This window comes from Geotrypetes seraphini, chromosome 12 (genome assembly GCF_902459505.1).
Source record: "Geotrypetes seraphini chromosome 12, aGeoSer1.1, whole genome shotgun sequence".
Lineage (NCBI taxonomy): Eukaryota > Metazoa > Chordata > Amphibia > Gymnophiona > Dermophiidae > Geotrypetes > Geotrypetes seraphini.
In genome coordinates this window covers 68,235,556-68,259,234 of record NC_047095.1, presented here as the reverse complement: position 1 = coordinate 68,259,234, position 23,679 = coordinate 68,235,556, and the positions used below count along the sequence as shown (strand labels likewise).

Genomic DNA, 23,679 nt, shown 5'->3' with positions numbered 1-23,679 from the left:
GCCTAATGGAGGCATGTTATGGGCGTGCTTTGGGCAGTGTCAAGGGCGGGTTAGACATGGGCGTCTTGCAGCGATAATCAAGCAATTTGCAAGACATCCTGCACAGAAGTTATACATTTGGAACTAGACCTGTTTTGGAAGGGTCTAAGTGCCACAAAGGTGTCCAAACTGACCAGATGCATCATCAAGGTAAGATAATCCCACACTCCCCCAGTGTTCACTGATCCCCTTCCACCACACAAAAATGAGAACAAAACAAAAATGTCTCTAAAACAGCAGCGCCTGGTATGGGGCATCCTAGTAGAGCAACACACAGGTGTCTTGAGTAGCCTAGTGGGTGGGCTAGTGAACCATAGAGAGGAGGACACAGGCCCATAAGCTACTCTAACCACTATATTCTTAGTGGAACATCTGAGCCCAAAAAAAAAAGGCTTGTGGAGAGTTGATGTCCAAAATGAAGGCTTTATTAAGACAAATAATCCACATTAAAAAAACATCTAGGGCCCGAACCATTGGAAACATGTGGACCCAACACGGTCCATGTTTTGACACAATTGTCTTCTTCAGGGGTCCTTATTGGTCCTATGAAGAGACTTGTGGATTAATTGCAATGATAATCTCTGCGCTAAGACTGCAAGACCCCAAAACCCTACTCTACTGCCATATAGGTACCACCTGCAGCCATAAGGGATATTGGGGTTGTAGATAAGTGAGTACTGTATAGTGGGTTTTGGGGGGCTCACCTTAACCTATAAGGGGGTTCTGGTGAAATGTTTATCTGGCACCCTTTTTGAAAAGTTCACAGCAGTGCCCCACTGCTTTGTTGCCATGTCTGAGTGGCCAGTCCATTACAGGACTGGCCCCTCCCACATCCAAATGGTCTTGTTCTAGGCATTTGGGACTTGGACAAAATTTTTTTTGAAAATGTGGTATAAAGATAGACGTCCTGATGGTCTGGGTGTCCCAATAGCCTGGACATCCAGATAGAGCATTAATATATATATATTTCTAGACGTATGGTGGTATGCCTTTCGAAAATGGGAATTTTCTTACTGGACAATTTTGGATGTCCAACGCTATACGTCCAAATTGGACTTAGATGCATGTTTTGAAAATGCCCCTCCGCGTCTGTTAGGCAGCTTGGTGTTGATTTCAAGGTTTCTTTATGACAAGGAGAACATCCTGGAAACAGTGCACAAAGGCAAAATAAAAATTAAAAGTCCGTAGGTTTAAAAAGAGTATTACCGATACACACTATAAAATAAGTCTCTTACAGGTCAGTGACATAGTGAGGGCAGCTGGCGCACGGGCAGGTAACCCCCGTCATCGCTGTGCCATGCACCCCCTTCACTCTTACCCACCATGTCGTGTACCCTCCCACTCTTCCCAGCCCCTCATGTACCTCTTGACACGTTCATCTGCTGCCCAGTCTGGCCTTGGCTCCCTTCTGATGTCATGTCCTGATCCCACAACCAGTAAGTGACATCAGAAGGGAGCCGAGGCTGCCAAGAGCAACAAATGGAAGATGTTGCTTGCGCCAGCAAACATTTAAAGATGTATGTGGGTGGGGCATAGAGGAGGAGAGGTGCCAGTACTGGCGCCCCCCTGCGAAGATGGCACCCAGGGTGGTCCGCACCCCTTTACAACACCACTGCATACAATGTTTGATGCCTCACTGTATCTGAATTCAAGTAAGCTTGGGACAAGTATGCTGGTTCTCTAAGGGAGAGGAGGGGACAGGAGATGGTGTGGATGAGCAGACTCGATTGGCCATGTGGTCATTTTTCTTTGATTCTATGTTGAACTTGCTCTTATTCCAATTTCATACCCAGATTATGGCACACTATCTCCCCATCTGTGAGATCGTTAAACAGTCTATGGAACTTCAGGAAGGCCTTGAAAACCTTCCTCTTTACAAAGCCAGCTCCTTAACTTACATCTGCGTCCCTAACCGACCTTTACATCGGACCACCAGACCAAAAACCCACCATACTTCAATGACGTGCAAACCTACAAAGCTATTTTACCTATGTTAGGCTATGTCCATACGGGAAATGATGTCATTTAAACCACCATAGACTATGTCTTCTCGGAAAGTACTGCAATCTTTAAAACACCCTATGTCCACTGTCTATATTTCCAAATCTGTATGTTATGACTATACTGTAAAAGCTGAAATTTATACCTCTATGTGCACCAAGTTTGTTTTCCCAACAAAGTTTGTCTTACTTATACTGTGAATGTAATCTTGTAAACCATTTTGGGCTCCTTTGGAAGGACGGGATGAATAAATAGATAAAAACCTGCAATAGAGGTGCATGTGGGGAGCAGAAGGAGCAAGTCCATTCATTGTTTAACACTTAGGTAGCACCTCAGACTTGGAAACCATTTTTGGTTCCTTTTAATGTCAGAGCAGCATATTCATCCAGATATATACCCTTAATACTCTCTAATACTCTTCTATTTACCAAACGTTATCTAAAACCCTTAATTCACCCTATTCCTATCTCCTAAAAACTTCTACTTCCCGTTGATAACTATTTTTACCCGACATTGTTATTACCTTAAAATTTTATCTCATCGCTTATTCTATTCCTTCAAATTTTGAATGTAATTCTTGTTTTAGTTTGGATGTAATCCGCCTTGAACCGCAAGGTAATGGCGGAATAGAAATCACTAATGTAATGTAATGTAATGTAATATATTTTATGTACGTCATCCCTAATCACACAATATGCTAGCTCGGCTGGTTTCTCAACCCAGTCCAGTTCATAAATTTGCTTGTACGGTCTCCATTATATGCCAACATATCTCATGTGTGTTCATTTGGGATGTCTTGAAGACCAAACTGGCTTGGGGCTCTCCAAGGACTGGGTTGAGAAACCCTGCAAATATTCTGCCATGATTTACAGCCAGTCTCTCACTAACTCCCATTTCTCCCGCATGCAGACACATTTGCAATACAAGAGGGGGCAGAGAAGGAGATATTTCAGTGCAGGAGCTCAATGCAACAGCAATAGGGTTATCACAGGATATCTACAGTAGTGTCCTCTTTCTGGTTTTCTCAGGGGCCAATGCAGAAAGCTACAGCCAGCCAAAGCATGTGGTTACTGTGGGTAGACATGCACATTACTGGCCGCACAATGCAGAAAGGAATTGAGCACTGAAAGTAACTTGTAGACGTGGGCGCACACTGCATTAAAATGAATCATGATGAGGCCATTAAGAATTCCTCTGCAATGCACAGAAGTGTTGGTGGATGGGAGGAAAGGGGACAATTACTTGAAGCTAAATTAGCAGAAGGGCTACATTTTCAGTAGGGCACCACACAAAACAAGCCAATTTTCACATATCTGGCCACAAGGCAGATAAAATTAGACACATACCTTTCCTTGTTTCAAAATGATGGTGTAAGTTAGACGTATCGGTGGCAAACCTACAGCACACGGGCTATTTTTGAAATTCACTGCACATGTATCATTTGCAAAATACACCCCCGGGTGGTATTTTTTATTCCTATCGGTGCACACATACATTTTGAAAATCCACATATCATCTTGGGCAGCATAACGATACCTTTGAAAATATACCTTGAAGACTGGGAAGTAAAAGTGACCTAACAAAACTGGAAGGCATCACAGCTGTACCTGGTTTTAAGGATTGCACAGCAGCTAATGCAGGCGAGGTTCCCCCCCGGAAGATCTAGGAGCAGAGGGTGGTGCTGGAGAATTTGATTGCAGTACAGCTCAGTAATGAGCCCAGCAGGCTGCTGACACTTGGGAGTTTTATTGGTGTTGCTGCTGATTTCATAGACTGATGCACAAATCCAGTGCTACAGCTGTGACTGAAGGCTGGCAACTGGGATGTATCCTTAGCTGTATGGACAGCATAACTAGGCAGACATGATGGCCTGGTTACAGAGCTGGCCCAAGGGTATCGAATACCCAAGGTGAACCTTCAGACATGTGCCTACCCCTCTAAGGGCAGTTCAAGGCCTGACGAGACCAACCCCCCTGCCATACCAGACAGACCGAAGGTCCATTAAACCCAGTATCCTATTTCCAACAGTGGCCAGCCTGGTAGAAACCCAAGGAGTTGCAACATTCCAGAGTTCATATTGTGATGTCATAATGCCTCATTCCACCAATGCCTACGAGCCAACCTCATCAGTGATGTCACAATGGCTTGATTGTCCTATACTTGGCTCACATAAGAACATAAGACTTGCCGTACTGGGACAGACTGAAAGTCTATCAAGTCCAGTATCCTGTTTCCAATAGTGGCCAACCTAGGTTCGAAGTACCTGGCAGAACCCAAAGAGTAGCAACATTCCAGAGCTGAGATTGTGATGTCATAGTGCCTCATTCCACCAATGCCTCAGAGCCAGCCTCATCAGTGATGTCACAATGGCTTGATTGGTCTATACTTGGTTCACATAAGGACATAAGAATTGCCATACTGAGACAGACTGAAAGTCCAACAAGTCCAGTATCCTGTTTCCAACAGTAGTCAACCCAGGTCCCAAATACCTTGCTAGATTTTATGCTGCTTATCCTAGGAATAAGCAGTGGATTTCTCCGTCCTCTCCCCTTCACCTTTCTACAACCCCCCCTCCTTACAAGGGGGCCAGTATCTCCCATTTCATCTTTTACCCCCTCATTGGCCATCTCCACTTTCCCTCTCTACACCCCCCCCCCCCACCTACTCAGTTGCCTACCATCTCTTCTTTCTCGCTGTACCCCCAAGTTGCCAGCAGCTTTCTTTCCCCACCCAAGCTACCAACATTTCCCCTTCTCTCTACCCCACCCCATCCAATCACATCTTCCCTTCCCTCTCTGCCTCCAGGTCACTGCCGCCGCCACATAATCTGCCTGGCCATTCCTGGATGAGTGGTCCTTTTCCACTGCCATTACAATGATGCTGATATGTTCCAATGGTGGATTAAAGATTGTAAAGAATCCTGTCCCACTTGTTCTGTTTTCTGCCATTCATTGGCCCAGTTTTAAGTGCCCAGTGCTGAGCTCCTAATTTTTTTTCCTGCGCTATATCCAGCCTTGTTGCCATCTACTTTTCAGGATCATACATTTAGGAGCTTAGGAAGGATTAGTGCTTTATGTCACATTAATTGGCCCTTCTTTATCGTCCCTCCAGACCGGCGCAGATGGATGGATTTACATTCCACTGCCAGCAGGTGGAGATTAAGAACACACCAGATTCTTACAGTACAAACGGGCTGTTTAGTCCCTCATAGAATCAGTCTGTTCTCAGTCTCCAGCAGGTGAAGTGGGAAACCTGTGCAGTCTTCTTTTAGGCCTTGGCAGGGTCTTCTTTTTAAAACTCCTGCTTTTATTCACAAATTATTAATCCCTTACTCCTCTAACAGAACTCTAAGATCAGATGAACAGCATTTATTAACAATCCCTTCATTAAAAATAATAAATACGCGCCGGCAGTATATTTTTTCAGTCACAGCTCCTCAAAACTGGAATTCTCTCCCTAGTTATTTACGAGAAGAAATCACATTAGAAAAATTTAAAACTAAACTGAAAACTTTTCTTTTTAATGATGCCTTCACAATTTAACCCCAGCGGAAATCTTTACCTTTTAAGAATTCTAATGAGTCTTAAAATCAACCTTTTCTTCTTTCCACAATCTCATATCAAATCATTTTCATATTTTACCCTTTCCTTGTGTGTTTTCCATTTTTGTATCCCACTCTTTAATTATATATTGTAATTTCTTCCCCGACCTATCCTTTTGTTTCCAGTTCTTGTCAATTGTCCGTGTCCCGTCAGTCATTATTTATTTTATATATATATCTTTTTACTGTAATTTTAATTACTTGTAAATCGCTTTGAAGAACGACAAAGCGATTAATCAAATACATATTAAACTTGGAAACTTGGTTAAGCAATGGCCTTTTTTTTTTTTTTTTTTTAATCTACCCCTGTTTTTGGTCAGACTGAGCTGGGGTCTTGCAGGATTATTACCACCTTGGGGGTGTCACATTTGGTTGGTCGAGTCCTTCCCCCCATTTCTCCCACTTCCCCATTTTTTCTTTAAGTTTCAAGTTCAAGTTTCTTAGGTTTTTATATACCGCCTATCAAGGTTATCTAAGCGGTTTTACAATCAGGTACTCAAGCATTTTCCCTCTCTGTCCCGGTGGGCTCACAATCTATCTAACGTACCTGGGGCTATGGAGGACTGAGTGACTTGCCCAGGGTCACAAGGAGCAGCACGGGATTTGAACCCACAACCCCAGGGTGCTGAGGCTGTAGCGCCAACCACTGCGCCACACACTCCTCCTTTAGAGGAGCCTCAACTGTATGCATTACCTTGATCATGCAAAGACTACAGTTTTGAGTGCTTGTGGGTTCTGCTCCTTTTTACTTAAAAAAAAAAAACAATACCAAGGCAGTGCTTTTATCTCTGTGCCAGTTCCAGTCAGCTGTCTGCCTTGCGGTTAATATGCGCACTTCTAGCAAGCAGAAGTGTGTACTTGCCGAAGGCTTAATGCGGCCTGCCTTTGTTGTTTTTGCTCGCGGCTGGAAGGGGAACCTCGCTAGCTTCGGAGCTCCAACAGCTCAAGGGTTTCCCCCAACAGTTGCGGCAAGTGCGTCAGCTGTGGGTGGTGGGAAGGCCTGTGGTTCCCTCACCGTTGTCAATGCTGGAGTTTCCCCAGCCGATGAGGCTGCTGGTGAGGGGGGGAGACCCGTGCTTCCTTTACCACTGACGGTACTTGCGGCCTCCCTTCCCCTCCTGTACCTCTTTAATGCCCCCCCCTTTTACAAAACCGTGGAAGCGGTTCATAGATGAAAGCGTGTGGGACAATCATGCGCAGACAAATGAGCTGAGACAAATGCACGCAGGACGTCAGGGCACCGGATTAAAAGTTAAATTTAAAGCGCTCCGAGGGGGCTTTGGGGGGACCCCCCCCAAGTTTACTTAGAAGTGTTTGTGCTGCCATTGGGGGAGTTCGGTACAGAGGAAAGTGTAATTTTTCCCTGTTTTAGGGAAAAATTAGTTTCCTCTGTAAGTGTGTGTGTGGGTTCCACCCCCCAATGGCAGCACCACTTCTAAGTAAAGTGGGGGTGTTCCCCCCAAAACATCCCCTCAGAGCATTTTAAATTTAACTTTTAATCTGGTACGCTGACGTCCTGCACGCATTTGTCTGCGCGCTTTAGTTCCATCACTGTGGAAGCGTTTTTTAGTGCAGGCTGGCGCTGCTCCCGATGCTCATAGGAACTCTAAGAGTGTCGGGAGCAGCGCAGAACATTCAGTGCACTGATCTGCACTAAAAAATGCTTTTGCAGATTTGTAAAAGGGGGGAGGGGGTAAATCTATGCCAATGCACTGGCATTGGCTTTCCCTCTGATGTCACTTCCTGGCCCCATAACCCAGAAGTGATTTTGGAGGGGAGCCAGGCCGGCGCGATCAACAGGCCGGAAAAGTTTCTTGTGCTGGCGAAGCTTTAAAGACATACCAGGGTGGGAAAGGAGGGCACCAGCATGGCATGGGGGGAGGGGTGGAGAGGTACCGGCTCCCCCACCAAAATGGTGCCCAAGGCAGTCCGCTCTCCCCCTTACTACGTCCCTTGTGTAGGTTGTTCCCAAGGGTAAAGCCATTTTTACTGCAGCAGTAAAAATGGCCTTTCATAAAATTTGATTTTTATGTCTATTTTAACACATCTCAAGAACAAAGTCTTGATGTGAAAGACATTACTTACAAAAAAAAGCTCTTTTTCTATCTTCTGTATTAATGGCCATGTGCCTATGCTGCCATTAGTTTATGACCATTAAAAAAAATTGGGCATGTGCATTTATCACCACCCTTTTTGTAGGCTGTAAGGCAGTGGTCTCAAACTCACAGCCCGGGGTCCACATGCAGCTCACCAGGTACTATTTTGAGGCCTTGGTATGTTTATCACAATTACAAAAGTAAAATAAAACCGTTTCTTGATCATATGTCTCTTTAGCTTTAAATAACAATATTATTATTAAGACTTTCTGACGCCCTCCAAGTACCTACAAATCCAAAATGTGGCCCTGCAAAGGGTTTGAGTTTGAGACCACTGCTCTAAGGGCTTGTATGTTATTCGTACGCTAACCAGTTATTGTATTTGCTGTGATAGGGGATTAACAGACCCGCGAATACAGAAAAAACGAAAATCACTTTTTCATATGTTATTCACTGTTTTCCATTAAAAACCATATTGAATATGGTGAAACCGCGAATAACATGGTGGAAGACCTCGCCTGTTCCTGAAGGAGAGGCAAAGCATGATGAAGAAAGTGCCAGGAATCTCTGTAAATGCTTGGAATCAGCGATTTCTCTATGCAAGCTGATGTAATTTGAGGGGAGGAGCCAGTAAGCTAAAACCGCAAATAATCGAAACCGTGATTGCTGAAATCGCGAATACGGAGGGAGAAGTGTACATTGATTAACTGTATCCATGACATCCTGTTTGTCTGTCTAGAGATTGTAAGCTCTTTCGAGCACGGACTGTCTTCTTTGTGACTCTGTACAGCGCTGCGTACGTCTGGTAGTGCTACAGAAATAATTCATAGTAAAAAAGGTAAATGTTTCTGGTAGAGCTGTGACTGTAAGAATAAGAGCTAGCTATGTGGGCACTTGAGCATCCCCGATATTGAACAAATTCTTTAACTGTGTGCAGGGAGAGGTAATGTCCATTGGGTTTAGTACCCCCAATAATTTGGACAAGTTGGCTTAGTGCTGCCTGATTCACGATTCGAATTGGTTCACCGATTCACTTCGGGTGAATCGATTCGGATCGGTTCAAAACAACAACAAAAAAAAACGGCTTCCCGATTTGCCTGACCCTCCCCCCTCGCCCCCTAAAGCAGGAGCGGCATCAGAGGAGGGGTGGGACCGCGACAGAGGAATCAGCTCCAAAGCTGTACTAAGATCGTTAACACCGCGATCTTGTTTGCAGGCTGTTCCGGCCGGAAGGTAAACAGTGCGGGGAGGCCAGGGGGGGAAACAGAAGGCCAGGGGGGTGGAAGCCGGACGCCGGGGTGGGGAGTGAGCAGTCCTTCGGGGTGGGACAGGCAGGCAGGCCTTCAAAGGGGGGTGAACATGTCTTCAAGGGGGGGGGACAGGCAGGCCTTCAGGGGTGGGATAGGCCTTCAAGGGGGGGAAAAGCCTTCAAGGGGGGAGGCAGGTCTTCAAGGGGGGTACAAGCCTTCAAGGGGGAAGGCAGGTCTTCAAGGGGAGGACAGGCCTTTAGGGGGTACAGGCAGGCCTTCAGGGGTGGGATAGGTCTTCAAGGGGGGGGACAAGCCTTCAAGGGGGGGAGGCAGGCCTTCAAAGGGGGGACAGGCCTTTAGGTGGGACAGGCAGGCCTTCAGGGGTGGGATGCAGACCTTTTAGGGGGAGGGGACAAGCCTTCAAGGGGAAAACAGGCCTTCAGGGATGGTGGCACAGGCCTTTAGGGGTGGGATGCAGGCCTTCGGGGGGGGGACAGACCTTCAAGGGGGGACAAACCTCAGGGGAGGGGGGCCCTGGTATAGAAGTACATGGAGGGAGGGAAGGGGGGTTCAAAGAGATGTGCATATGCTGGACTTTGGGGAGGAAGAAATGGATCTGAAAATAGAGGAGAGGGAGAGATATGATAGACAATGGGATTTAGGGAGGCAAGGAACAGAAAGGGAGAGAAGTTGGACGCAAGGGATGGTGTGGAGGGGGGATAGAGAAACTGGATAGGAGGGTAGTTGGGAAAAGAAAGGGAGAGATGGTGGACCCTGGGGTGGTAGGGAAGGAAGGAGAGATACTGGATGAAAGGGTAGTTAAGAAAAAAGGTGGATCTGTGGAGGGAGATGAAAAAAGGATAGATGCCAGACCTCCTGGGGAGGGAAGAGAAACGGAAGGGGAGGACAGAGATGGAAGATGGATGGTTAGCAAGAAGAAAGAAGGAGACCCTGGCAAGTAAGTTATCAGAAGACAACCAGAGCCTGAGACCAACAAAATTTGAATAATGACAAGACAACAAAAGGTAGAAAAACTAATTTTATTTTCTGTTTTGTGATTACAATATGTCAGATTTGAAACATGTATCCTGCCAGAGCTGGTGTTAGACCTTAAATGTGAGCTAGGATTTAACAGAGAGAGGAAAAGTCTTTTTTGTTTGTTTATTTTGTTTACCCCACAGCGCCAATATGGTTAGGAGAAGGCAAAGGGGGTGAAAAAGCTATAAAATAAACCCACCAGGATGTTTGAAAAAAACAAAACAAAAAACACCCAATTGTGCAGGAAAATCGAATCAAATTGAATCGAAAAACCAATTCAATAGTCTGAATCGAATTGAATCAAATTTTTTTTCCTGAATCGGGCAGTTGGCTCCTATAACTGGGAGTGCCCCAGTGGATAAGCATTTTGCTTAGAACTGCAAGGTACAGGCGGAATAGAAGTAATTAATGTAATGTAATGTAAAAGGAATAGGCAATTTCTCAAGACGCCCTCCCCTTCTTCTTAGATTCAGGTTGTCATAAGAACATGCCTTCTAAGCCAATGTTCTGCTTCCAACAGTGGCCAAATCAGGTCACAAAGACCCTGATCTCCAATAGCAAATCCACTCTCTCCCTTCTCTCCCCCCACCCCAGCTACAATCATAGTTTCCTTTGGAATTGAGACATGACCCTATCTTATTCCCTTTTGCACAGGCTGTATTTGGTTTTGTCTGATTTTCCTGCCTTTTTCCCAGTGTGGTATCGGTAATGGACACGCCTGGTTAAATATCCTTGAGTGATATCTGGCAAGTTTTCATTAGGATTGAGGGTTTAATTAAACCCTCTGTTCCACAGCTTTGTGAATTTACTAAGGAGCTGGCACAGAAACTTCAGAGATGAATGTCAAGTTTGTGTTTCTGGGGAAGGAATGTAAATCTTTGGAGACATGGGTTGCAACACTGCAAACTGTCTTTACTCTCTGGGATTAAGGATAGCTTGAGTTTACATTTTAACATAGAGATGATGGAAAATTGAATAAGAACCTGTGTTTCTTGATGTTTCCTAAAACTCATTCACTTGCACCAGACATTTTGTTTTGTAAATTTTTAGAGGAGATACTCGCAGTCTCTAATACTGAGAGTATTATATTTATAAATCATTATCATCATCTTAAAAATAAGGCATCAGTTGATGGAAGGAGGAAGGAGCTACAGTCTGTTCTCATTATTCACGGTTGCATCAATTGGAACCAAATTCCCCATTCACGACGCAGTGTTCATGTATTTGTGGACCAGCACTTTAAAAAAAGAGCTTTTTTGCTTTCACTATCATCTCTCGGTCAGGTTTTGTTTCCAGATATGACCCCCAGGCATCTGGAGAGTGAATTACAGGTACTTCATGCAGGAATCTAACTCTATTTTCCCATAGGATTCACTGTTTACTTTCTGTGGTTTTGAGGCACAATGTGAACTGCTGGAATCTAACCTCTATTTTTCCCATAAACTCCAGCATAGGTGTTGGAACAGGGGAGGCAACAGAGGCCGTGGCTTCCCCCCAAAATTGGTGATCAGAAGGGTCAGTTATGGCTCTACTCCCCCACCCACCTCCTCCCAGCTGCTGTAATTTTAAATCTGCAGGCAGCCTCTGCGCAGTGTCACTGTAGAATAAAGATTTCCAAGTAGAGAATGACATGGGGAAAAAAATTTGTCCCCGTGAGCTCGTCCCCATCCTGTCACCGCGAACTCCATCCCTGTCCCCGCTCCCACATTTATTCCCCACCAAAGTGTACAGCATCTGTTCTTCTACACCCCCCTCCCACCCGCCGCGGTTGAGCAGCTACCTCCCTCCCTTCCTTCCCCTTACCTTCACTGGCTTACTTTAATTTTCATCTTAACAAGCCGCCGGAGCCTTGAAGTCATATGCGGCTGCTGGAAAGTCCTCGGAGGCTTGTTAAGATGAAAATTAAAGTAAGCCAGTGAAGATAAGGGGAAGGAGGGAGCTGCTGGAGCGCAATTGGGAGGAAGGAGGGAGGGGGCTGCTGGACCCCGTGATTTTCAACATGATCCTCTGTTAACTGTGGGGAGAAGGCCATTCACATTCACTGCTCCGCGGGGTGGTGAATGGCCTTCTCCCCGTCTTTGTGGTGACCATTTTTTTTTTTACGTCCCCGTTTCGCCCCCACAACCCCAGCGCAATGTTGGAGCCCTTTAAAATAGTGCTTTTCTTCGGCGCGCCGTCAACCTTGCGCTCACCGTGTCATTCTCTACTTCCAAGGCAGGCCATATTTCATTATTTGCAATTTTGCAGTTCACGAACATTTTCAGGAACTGTACTACCGCAAATAACTAGAATGGACTGTAGATAAATTAATTTCTTCTTCTAGTTTGATCGTTTTGGGTTTCTAGAAGATTCTTAGAGTATTATTATACCACACGCTACATGCTTGGTATCTTTTATGACTGAATATTTCAATTCATTTCTTTAGACTTATTTATTGCCTTTTTGAAGACATTCACCCAAGGCAGCGTACAGTAAGAATAAACCAGATATAGGCCATAGACAATTACAGCTGTAAAAGTATGAAACTATGATAATTTCATCATTGAAAGTAATTGGCACTAGAAGAACCACAACTTTTTCTATCTTGGGATCCCAGCTTTGGAACAAACTTCCTATTTTCTGTGCGCTGAAACTTCCTTAGAAAAATTTAAAAGCAATCTAAAAAGCCATCTATATAAAGATGCATATGAAGCTTAGATCAGACAATATTTCTTGATTTTTTCTATTCTCCTTTAGATTAAGTCTTTTTTTATTAAAAAAAAAAACAACAACAACAATTACTTTTAGACCAAGTTTCACCAAAAATCTTTTAACACCCCTCCTGATGTTGTTCTTCCCTAAATGTTTTTCTTTTTGGTTTTTTTTTTATTTTTAAACAAATGTCATTTATCTTTGTATTCCTTATGTATCTTTAAATAATTATGGATAAGATTGTACGTTTATTGTTTTAAATAGTTTTTATTTGTCCCCCCCTAAATTATTATTGTTATACGCATTGAAATTACTTGATATACATAGAAACATACATAGAAATAGACGGCAGATAAGGGCCCACGGCCCATCTAGTCTGCCCACCTTAATGTCCCTCCCCTACCTTTGCCCTGTGAAGAGATCCCATGTGCCGATCCCATTTGGCCTTAAAATCAGGCACGCTGCTGGCCTCAATCACCTGTAGTGGAAGACTATTCCAGCGATCAACCACTCTTTCAGTGAAAAAGAATTTCCTGGTGTCACCTCGTAGTTTCCCGCCCCTGATTTTCAACGGATGCCCTCTTGTTGTCGTGGGACCCTTGAAAAAGAAGATATCTTCCTCCGCCTCGATGCGGCCCGTAAGATACTTGAACGTCTCAATCATGTCCCCCCTCTCTCTGCGCTCCTCGAGCGAGTATAGCTGTAATTTGTCAAGCCGTTTTTCGTATGGTAGATCCTTGAGTCCCGAGACCATCCGGGTGGCCATTCTTTGCACCGACTCCAGTCTCAGCACATCCTTGCGATAATGCGGCCTCCAGAATTGCACACAGTATTCCAGGTGGGGCCTCACCATGGATCTATACAATGGCATAATGACTTCCGCCTTACGACTGACGAAACCCCTTCGTATGCAGCCCATGATTTGTCTTGCCTTGGACAAAGCCTGCTCCACTTGATTGGCAGACTTCATGTCCTCACTGACGATTACCCCCAAGTCTCGTTCTGCTACCGTTTTTGCTAGGATCTCGCCATTAAGGGTATAAGACTTGCATGGATTCTGGCTGCCCAGGTGCATAACTTTGCATTTTTTGGCATTGAAGTTGAGTTGCCATGTCCTAGACCATCGCTCCAGTAGGAGTAGGTCGTGCATCATGTTGTCGGGCACTGAATCTTCGTCTGTTGTGCATTTGCCCACTACATTACTCAGTTTAGTGTCATCGGCGAATAATGTTATTTTACCTCGAAGCCCTTCTGCCAAGTCTCTTATAAAGATGTTGAATAGGATTGGGCCCAAGACTGAGCCCTGTGGTACTCCACTAATCACCTCCGTCATTTCGGAGGGGGTGCCGTTCACCACCACCCTTTGGAGCCTACCTCCAAGCCAGCTCCCAACCCATTTCGTCAATGTGTTACCTAATCCTATAGAACTCATCTTGCTCAGTAACCTGCGGTGTGATACGCTATCGAATGCTTTGCTAAAGTCCAGGTACACGATGTCCAGGGACTCCCCAATATCCAGCTTCCCCGTTACCCAGTCAAAGAAGCTGATCAGGTTGGATTGGCAGGATCTCCCCTTAGTAAATCCATGTTGTCGGGGATCCCGTAGATTCTCTTCATCCAGGATCTTATCTAATTGGTGTTTGATTAGAGTTTCCATTAGTTTGCTCACTATCGATGTTAGACTCACTATCGATGTTAGACTCACTATCGATGTTGCGTTCAAATCAAAACTTTAATAAACTTGAAAACTTGTAGACACTGAAATTTCAAGGAAAAAAAAGTTTATTTTTGGGGAACAAATGCAGCTGAGACTCCAATAAAGGAAGAGCATAGCTTTCCCCCTCCCCCATGTTGTCCACTGGCGTTCTTCTTTCCGATGACAATCGTCGTTCAGCCCTCCCTTCCCTTTGTTCCTGTACGTTTTGTAATGTTTTTGTCTTTGTCATATTCCCCCAAGTTTTTAAATATTTTTATTCTCTAGTTTTGAACACCGCTTCAGCACTATATCAAAGTTTAATAAAGCTGGGAAAACTTAGTGTCCTAGATGTGGTTAATGCACATAGTGTCAGGAGAAGGGGGTCCTTCCTGCACCTAGGGGGACCTTTTTCTTGAAGTTTCCTTGTACATGTATTGTACAGGAAAAACTTGCATTTGATAAGATGGTGTGTTTACTGAGATTTGTGGGGGATGGGGGGGGGTTAGATTTTGGCTTTACGGGGAATTCGGACATCTGGTAACCCTACTTGCAACAGTATTTCAGAGCTGTTGATGCATACCCCCTCCCCCGGCCTCTGAAAGCAGAGGTAGCTTGATGATAAGGCCACTACCATGTTTCCCCCAAAATAAGACAGTGTCTTATATTCATTTGGGGCCCCAAAAAGGCACTAGATCTTATTTTCGGGTAGGGCTTATTTTTTTCCATGTACTTGATCTCCCCTTCCTCTCCCTCACCCCAATTCTTCCTCTTTCCTTTCTCTCCCCCACATGTACAACATCTTTCCTCCCCTGTCATCCATCCCCTTGTGCAGTATCTTTTTAACTCTCCCTCCCATCCCTTGTGCAGCAGAACCGTTGCAGCTTGTATCCCTCCTTTCCTCCCATCCCCCTGTGTAGCATCTTTCTATCTCCCCTCCGCTGCCGCGCCCCCCCCCCCCCCCCCCCGTGCCGGCCCATCTCTCCCTCCGACCGTGAGACAGAAAGAAATGTAGCTTATTTACAAACCAGCAGCATTGGCAGCAAGCTAGACAGGCTCCTTTGTGGCCTTGGCCGTTCCTTTGCTGAGACAGAAAACAATTCCAACTCTTGGTTCAATCCCTAATCCTAGGTCTCATAGACTACTGCAACATCCTAAATCTCCCCTGCACACCAACCATGATAAAACAACTACAAACAATACAAAACACAACCATTAGACTGGTCTACTCACTGAAGAAATTTGACCACATCACAGAGGCATACCACGACTCACATTGGCTCCCAATACAAACGAGAATACATTTCAAATTTTATTGCCTACTATTTAAAGCAATTAACAGAGACAACCCAGCCTATTGGAACAATCGATTAATTCAATCCACCTCAACCAGACATAGGAGAACTCACGCACCATGCACACACCCTCCAACCAAAAACGTCAAAACAAAAAAACTGTACAACAACCTCCTAACACTCGACCCCCAACTCTACAACCTATTGACCTCGACCACAGACTACAAAACCTTCAAAAAAGAAATAAAAACCCTTCTAGTCAAAAAACACGTAAAACCGAACTAACACAATCAGAACTGTCCCAAGCATGACCTGCAACTACTCCATATGTACTTCTAATACTATGACAATTCAGATGTAATCCTTAGCAACTCAAAGAAATGTACAAACTACTCCCTAAATACTTCTAATGTCCTGACAATCCATTTGTAATCCGCCTTGAACCGCAAGGTAATGGAGGAATAGAAATCCCTAATGTAATGTAATGTAATTTCACTGCAGTAATGAGAGGTTTCTAGTAAGATAACGTGGCTGGGCTTGGGTTAAAAAGAATGAAGAGTGAGAGAAGTTGGGGGAAATGACTTGAAATTTACAGTCATGAGGGTAGAAAATTTTCCTTCATTCCCCATGTTAATTTATAAAGAAACAATGCCCCGGTGGTGTCCTATTATCACTGTTGGAAGTCCAGGCCCAGAGTTCAACAAATTGGACATATCGAAATCCCTCCTGTCTTGCATTCTTCGCTGATCCGTGAGCACACTTTCTGCGACATCACTTCCCAACTCAGCAACAAGCCTTGAGCTAAAGGAAATGAACAAGCGGCACCGGATTCAGAGATCAGTAGTTGAAACTAATTCCATCTAATTTTGATGTCTCTCTTTGTCTAATCAGCATGTTTTTAACTTTTAAGAACACAACTATCTATAAATGCTGCGATGACAAAAACGGAGGCGCTAAACCTCGAAGAGACCAGTATGGCGCTTCCTATCAGAAGCATTTCTCCATCAGGCTCCAGACAGACAGCACAATTTTTTATGTTTTAATCCGATTCTCAGAGGTGAGAGCCAGCGCTTTTAAACCGGAGGGCAGGAAACAGTGTTTATTTCCTCTGTAATCCCAGACAAAGGCCAACATTTCAGCTCTGCTGACTTTACAACCACTAATGGGGACTCTAATGGCAATTAATCATCCCAGGAATCTTGGGTTGATGTGAGATTTAGAGATTTAACTGGATTTAACTACTTGCCACGGACTGGGAGCCATATGGAGAATGATTAGCTTCAGGAGAAGTAAGACCAAAGTAACCAGTAAAAGAAAACCCAAAGTGACAGTATGCAGACAATTGTGTGTGTGTGCATGTGACTTTACTTGCATTTGTCTCAAATGCTGTCTATTTCCCGAGGCTTTAATTTCTTGCAAGTCTTGGATGAGATAAAACGGAGAGAGGAAAAATCTTGTGTGAAATGTGCACTGGGGCTTTCGCTCCGAGACCTAAACAGAAGACACAGGATTTTGTGGAGAATTTGCCCTCGTCAGTTGTTTTCTGATGACAATTTCCTGCTTACGAAAGTTATCGAGTTCAAAGCTGCGCTAGCACACAAACACTTTTTTCCCCCCAGATTCTCTATACTGCGACCAAAGTTGCACGCGCAAACCTGTGCGCATTAACGATTTGCGCACCCAACTTAATTGGTTAATAAACCAATCAGCACCAATAATAACAAGCGATTACTGGTACTAATTAGACTTTACTTGCACAACAATTCTAGTGCCTGGGTCTCAAAAGGGGGCATGGCCAGGGGTGGAACATGGGCAGGTCAAGGACAGTCCTATAAGTTTGGCACGTTACTAAATATTAAGCCTAATCTGTGCCCAATTTAGGCACTGACATTTAGGCCTGGTTATACACTTCCCCCTCCCCATTCGCAGTTTCCCTACTCGCGATTTCACATAATCGTGATTTTTTGGGGGGGGGGGAGGAGGGAAAAACCCCCTCCCTATTTTTGTCTTCCCCCTGGCATCCTGGCTTTACCTTAGGAATTGGCTATGGGGAGTTCCCGTAGTCTCTCGAGAGACTACGGGAACTCCCCACAGCCATTTCTTAATGGCTATCTGCATGGGGCAGGAGCGTAGGAAGATCGCTCCTGCCCCAAAAACCAGCTAGACCACCAGGTAAGGCCAGGATGCCATGGGAAGGCGGAAGGGAGGCGGGGGTGGGTCTGAGCCGGATATTCGTGGTTTTTCGCCATTCGCGGTCCGGCTCTGCCCCTATCCCCCGCGAATAACGAGGGAGAAGTGTAAATGCCTGCACTTACATGTTAGTCACATGGACAGAAAGTAACTCTGCAAGTGGTTTATAGCAGGGTTTTTCAACCTGCGTACGTGGGCAAACCGCCGGCTCCATTTAATTCCCCCAACGCTGCTGCCGCAACTCCAAAAAGGCCAGGCACATGCAGTGATTGCATAAGCCTTCCCCCAACATCAATTCTGACGTCGGAGAGAAGGTCCGGGCCAACCAAGCAGCAATTAATATTATTATTATGGAGGTGGAATCAGGGGCGGAGTTTGGGTCGGAGTTTGGCCGGGGGTACTCAGTTGGTATTTGTTAGGCTTAGGGGGGTACTTGGCTTGAAAAGGTTGAGAAACACTAGTTTATAGGATAGTGCTAAGCACCAATAACATACAAGGGTAAATCAAAAAGTAAAGGCAAAATACATATAACAGCTTTAACAGATAGTCTCTGGAGTAATCTAAGGAAGTACTTTTTTACAGAAAGGGTGGTAGATACGTGGAACAGTCTCCCAGAAGAGGTGGTGGAGACAGAGACTGTGTGTGAATTCAAAAGGACCTGGGACAGGCACGTGGGATCTCTCGTAGAGAGAACGAGATAATGGTTACTGTGGATGGGCCGACTAGATGGGCCATTTGGCCTTTATCTGCCGTCATGTTTCTATGTTTCTTTCAGAGCAGAGCAGAAATGTGTTTCAGGGAGTCTCCCTGTACCCTTCATTCTCATGTGTTTTTATATAGGGCTATTGCCTGCCTTGGTACAAACTGAAGGGGGCAGTTGAGGCCTCTGGAGAAAGAGGAGGAGTTGAAAACTTGGAGTGGATTCCTTCTGCATGGCTCACGAGCATGGGGAGAATACCCTACTGTCCAGAATGACACACCCTTCTATAGAAAAGATATTAGCAAGGTGAGAACCTAATCTCTTTATTACATTCACCATCAATTTCCAGGCTAATTAACCGTTGTGACTTGATCAACTGGGGAGCTGTTCAGTATAGGGCAACAAGCAGGGAGTACCAGCCACATAAAAGGGCACTCTGTGGACAGAAGGCTGATAAAAGTCCTTCTCTGTGCACTCTATCAACTGAATTTCTACCTTATTCAGCCACAGATGATCACATATGAAGCCTGCATGGCTATCGCACTCCCCTCCCCTTATTTCATAAGCTTGGTGATATAGGGTGTTGTGTTTCCTGTCAGGGAAATGAAAAGGTTCTGCCCTGAAGGCACATAGAAAGCTTTCTTTGGATTCTTGATCTGGCTGAAAGATGTCTCCACCTGATTTAAACTTGCCCCCCTCCCTCCACATGACTGCGGTTAGCCAGGGCTTGAAATCCAGAGCTGGCCGATATCCAAAATCTGAGTTTAAATGGTTGTGGTTGTTCTTGGAGCAGTGCCAGAGGTCACTGAGTTTAAACAGTTCTCCGGGATGTTCTCAAAGCTGCACTACAGAAGGGATATGTGTTCAGTTTGGAAATCTTGCTTTGGAAATCTGATTGGAGGCTAGGGCAAACAATTGCATAGACTAGAGGGAGGTATGGAAAGACCCGTGCCAAACCCAGCCTTGGTCACTGTGCTACAGCAGCCGCTCAGAAAACTGGGTTATCCTATATTATGGGTGCACAACTTCTGCCCTCAAGGACGACCGCTCAGTTGGGTTAAAAGATTTGTTAGGATATGAATATGCATGAGATGTTTGCCTGCTGTGCCTCCGCTGTATGGAATAGATCTCATGGGTACTCATTCTGGAAATCCGGAAAATCTGAGTGGGTTACGGTCTTCGAGGACAGAGGTTGTGTACTCCTGTCGTAGGCCTACTTTTTCTCGTGTAATAGGGACTTGTAGATATTGGAGAAAAATAGGAGAAAGTGTGAAAAGGAATACATGCATCGGCAGTGGTCTAAGAAATGTTCAACGATTTGTAGAGTGAGGGTCTTTGTCATACTATTTTTCAAGGTCAGTTAGTTCTCTTTGACACAAACCTTCCCTCTCAGTCATGTTGAGTTTCCATTTTAAAAAATCCAGTTCTCAATGGCCACAAATTTGGTCTTAGAGAATGAGATGTACAGTGTCAGCATCTATGAGACAAACTTGGTTATTTTTGTTACATAGAGTGTTTTGGACCCCTGTACGTTTGCAAAAATTAGATAGTTCTAAGTCTAATAGATGCTGGCATTGTAATTTGGAACCCAGGACATTAGATCATTTACTTTATTATTGTCCCTATATTAAAATATTTTGGAATGCTATTTGGCCTCAAATAAATGTAATGTTGGAAAATCATGTAGCACTCTCTTACGACACAGTATTATTTGGAATGATGATGAGGAAAAAAAGTCAAATTTCACCAGAGAATAACAAGCTTTTATTAGTCATGACAGGGGTTGCCATTCAACATATAACCAACAAATGGAAGAATCATAGTAACCTTAGTTATACATTTTGGTGGAATACAATTTGTCATATATTCAAAATGGAAAGAGTAATAGCAATACAAAGAGGGACATATACTAAATTTATAAAATATGGGGGCCATTGACAAAATATTGCAGTGAATAGTCATCACTTCTTCTCTTCTTTTCTTTTTCTTCTTTTTGGCACACCAAAGGGGGAGGGTATTGGTAATAATGTTACATAATATGTTATAATATGTTTTGTAATATGTGTATATTTTGGTTGGAAAGTAGATGAAGGGTGGGTGGTGAAGGAGGGGTTAAACATATTATTAGATTTTATGTAGTAGATATCAAAGTGATGTTGTGTAAGAACTTGTAATATAATATTTTGTGCACTTATTGTCAAATATGAAAATGAAATATGAATTAATAAAAAAAAAATCCAGTTCTTTTGGTTCCTTCCTGAGACTATGAACAAGTACTTTCTAAGTCAGGAGACATTTTAGAAAAGATAGTGGTGTTCCAAAATACCCCCCCCCCCTCCTTTACTAAACCGCGATAGAGGTTTTTAGCACAGGGAGCCGCGCTGAATGCTCTTCACTGCTCCCGATGCTCATAGAGTTCCTGTGAGCGTCGGGAGCAGCACGGAGCATTCAGCGCGGCTCCCTGAGCTAAAAACCTCTATCGCGGTTTAGTAAAAGGGGGTTTAAAAGACTTTTCTGATTAAAGGTTCATCAGAACAAAGAGGGCAGTGGGAAAAGGGGAAATGGCAGCTTCACGAGGGGAAAAGTAGCTCCTCTGTTTGTAACCTTGGGGGTCATCTTTGACTCCTCTCTCTGTTGTTTATCTAATTCATCCCTTCCTTTCTGAATACACTATCACAATGCCCATATCAAGGGCAATGGTGAAGCAGTGGGGCAGGGGGAGGGTGTAAGAGTGGGTAAATCACACATGGTCCTACACTATCAAAACCCTTATCCATATTCTCATCACCTCTCACATAGACTACTGCAACCTGATCCTCCCAGGTTACCAATTGAGCCATTTCCCTCCCCTTCAATCTGTTCACAATTCTACTGCATGTTTCTAGTAGACAGAAGAAAAGATTAGGTGCTTTCTTTTAAACAGGAATTATAATCTTGACCATTGGGTTAAGCCCCTATTAGTTGTGAAGGTTGTAGAGAGCCCGCTGTTTGTTTTCATGCTCCACCTCCCATCATTCTGAGATGAGCTCCACCCACTCAGGCCTGGATGCACTAAAGAGGACTGGAAAGACTGTATGGGTCTCTCTGATCCAATGCAAAAACAGCTATTGATGCACTGAAGGTTCATTGTAATCCCCGTTTCTCCCGTCCGATTGAAGCCAACTCCCTTCTGCCAAAATGGAGGCCCCCCCCAAAAAAAAAGGCAGGAGGGAGTGGGCATCCTGCCACCAGATGCTACCCCAACCTCAAGTACCTTTTCCCTTGGATGCAGAAGGAAAGCACAGTCCCTCTACCTTCAAGGCTCGCCAATTGAAAATGGTAGGCCTTCCCTCCTTGGTGCATCATGTGATACACGGGTAGGAGCCCAAGACCCTGAATGGCTCAGACATTAGCCTCTGAGATGCAAAGGGTTCCCTGCAGGACAACACCTGCAGCTTTGACACCCTTCTCGCTGATGTCACAGCCACTACAAAAACTGTCTTAGCTGTCAGATCTATCATTGATGCCTCCTGCAAAGGATCATACAGGACCTTTGCAGGTGCCTGCAAGACCAAATTAAGGTTCCAGGGTGGAAAAGGGTGGCACACTGGAAGGGGAAGACGTAAGGCTCCCTTCAGAAATCTAGAAACATCCGGATGGGATGCCAGTGAATGCTTGCTGACCTGTGCTCTGAAGCAGGAAATTCTGGCTATCTGTACCTTGAGAGAGCCAACTACCAGTCCCTTCTTCAGACCGTCCTGCAGGAAGTCAAGCACCACCGAAACTGATGTGGTCACTGGATCTGAGCATTGTTGATCACACCAATTCCTGAAACATTTTCAGGTTTTCACGTAGGCCACCAATGTGGACTGCTTCTTAGACATCAGCAGTATGGCAACGACTTCAGATGAATATCCTTTATGCCCTAAGGCTTCGCCTTCAAGAGCCATGCTGTAAGGCTAAAGTGCTCCGGATCCTCCAGAGTGACAGGACCCTGTGAGAGAAGATTCGAATAACAAGGAAGCCCAAGAGCCTCATCCCTCTTCAGACACACTAAATTTGCATACCACAGCTGCCTCAGCCAATCTGGAGCCACCAGGAACACTCGACCCGCTCAGTCTGTGCTCAAGCTCACTGTGGACAGAACCTGGGGCGAGCCACTCAAGCCCACTGCGGACAAACCTGGGGCAAGATTGCTCCCGAGGGTATGGATCCTGAACTCTGAGAACTACTGATGCAGACTGGTCACCCAGGAATCATGCGAGGCATGTGCCTGTGGGTTACAGACCTCAGCGCTGATAGTCTGTATCTTCTCGCAGTCAGAGATGCCCCGGGGTGACCGAGATCCACTGTCTGCAGCACCGAAAGCCTCTGACCAGATAATTAAAAAAACAGAAAATTATAAAGATGAAAGTCAAGTAGAACAGACAGGCTCCCTACTCGCTTGTAGAGCGAAAGACTGAGGGGGAGGAGCTCATTCCACAGTGATGGGAAGTGGAGCATGAAAACAAACAGTGGGCCCTCTACAACTCTCGCAACTAATAGGGGGGTTTAACCCGATGGTCAAGACTACCAGTCCAGTTGCACAAGAATGATAGGATGTAACATAGTAACATAGTAGATGATGGCAGATAAAGACCCAAATGGTCCATCCAGTCTGCCCAACCTGATTCAATTTAAATTTTTAAATTTTTTCTTCTTAGCTATTTCTGGGCAAGAATCTAAAGCTTTACCCTGTACTGTGCTTGGACATAGGTATCTTACGATGAGATAGCATTTGAGCCCTAGGAAAAAAAAATCATTTTGTGCTGAACCAGTAATGGAAATGGAGCAGGATGCTTCATTTATCCCCTAGTCACTGTAACACTACACCATATAGGTCTTTTCCATCCCCACCCCCACAGCCAATCTGCCTACTCTGTGCAGAGTGCTGCATTGAGAGTAGAGCTTTCTCCTCAGTATTTTTTTATTTATTTTTTTAGCACAATGCCTTTTTAATATGGCTTCTTAGCAACAAATCAGTGTTTTGCTGCTTCATTTGTTCCAGAGCAGGCTCCTTTTCGCATGCTGTCCACTATCAGAACTCGTACCATTTACCTAGAGCAG

The 23,679-nt window shown here is 44.7% G+C and overlaps 1 protein-coding gene across 1 annotated transcript in view; it reads right to left on the bottom strand.

Moving 5' to 3' along the window:
- The window catches only part of LOC117346336 (phosphatidylinositol 3-kinase regulatory subunit gamma), a 374,335-nt gene that overhangs the window by 110,688 nt on the left and 239,968 nt on the right, over window positions 1–23,679 (bottom strand). The window contains exon 6 of the mRNA XM_033915736.1: window positions 21,647–21,664. Coding sequence (XP_033771627.1) covers window positions 21,647–21,664 — 18 coding nt within the window. The remainder of the gene's footprint in view (window positions 1–21,646; window positions 21,665–23,679) is intronic.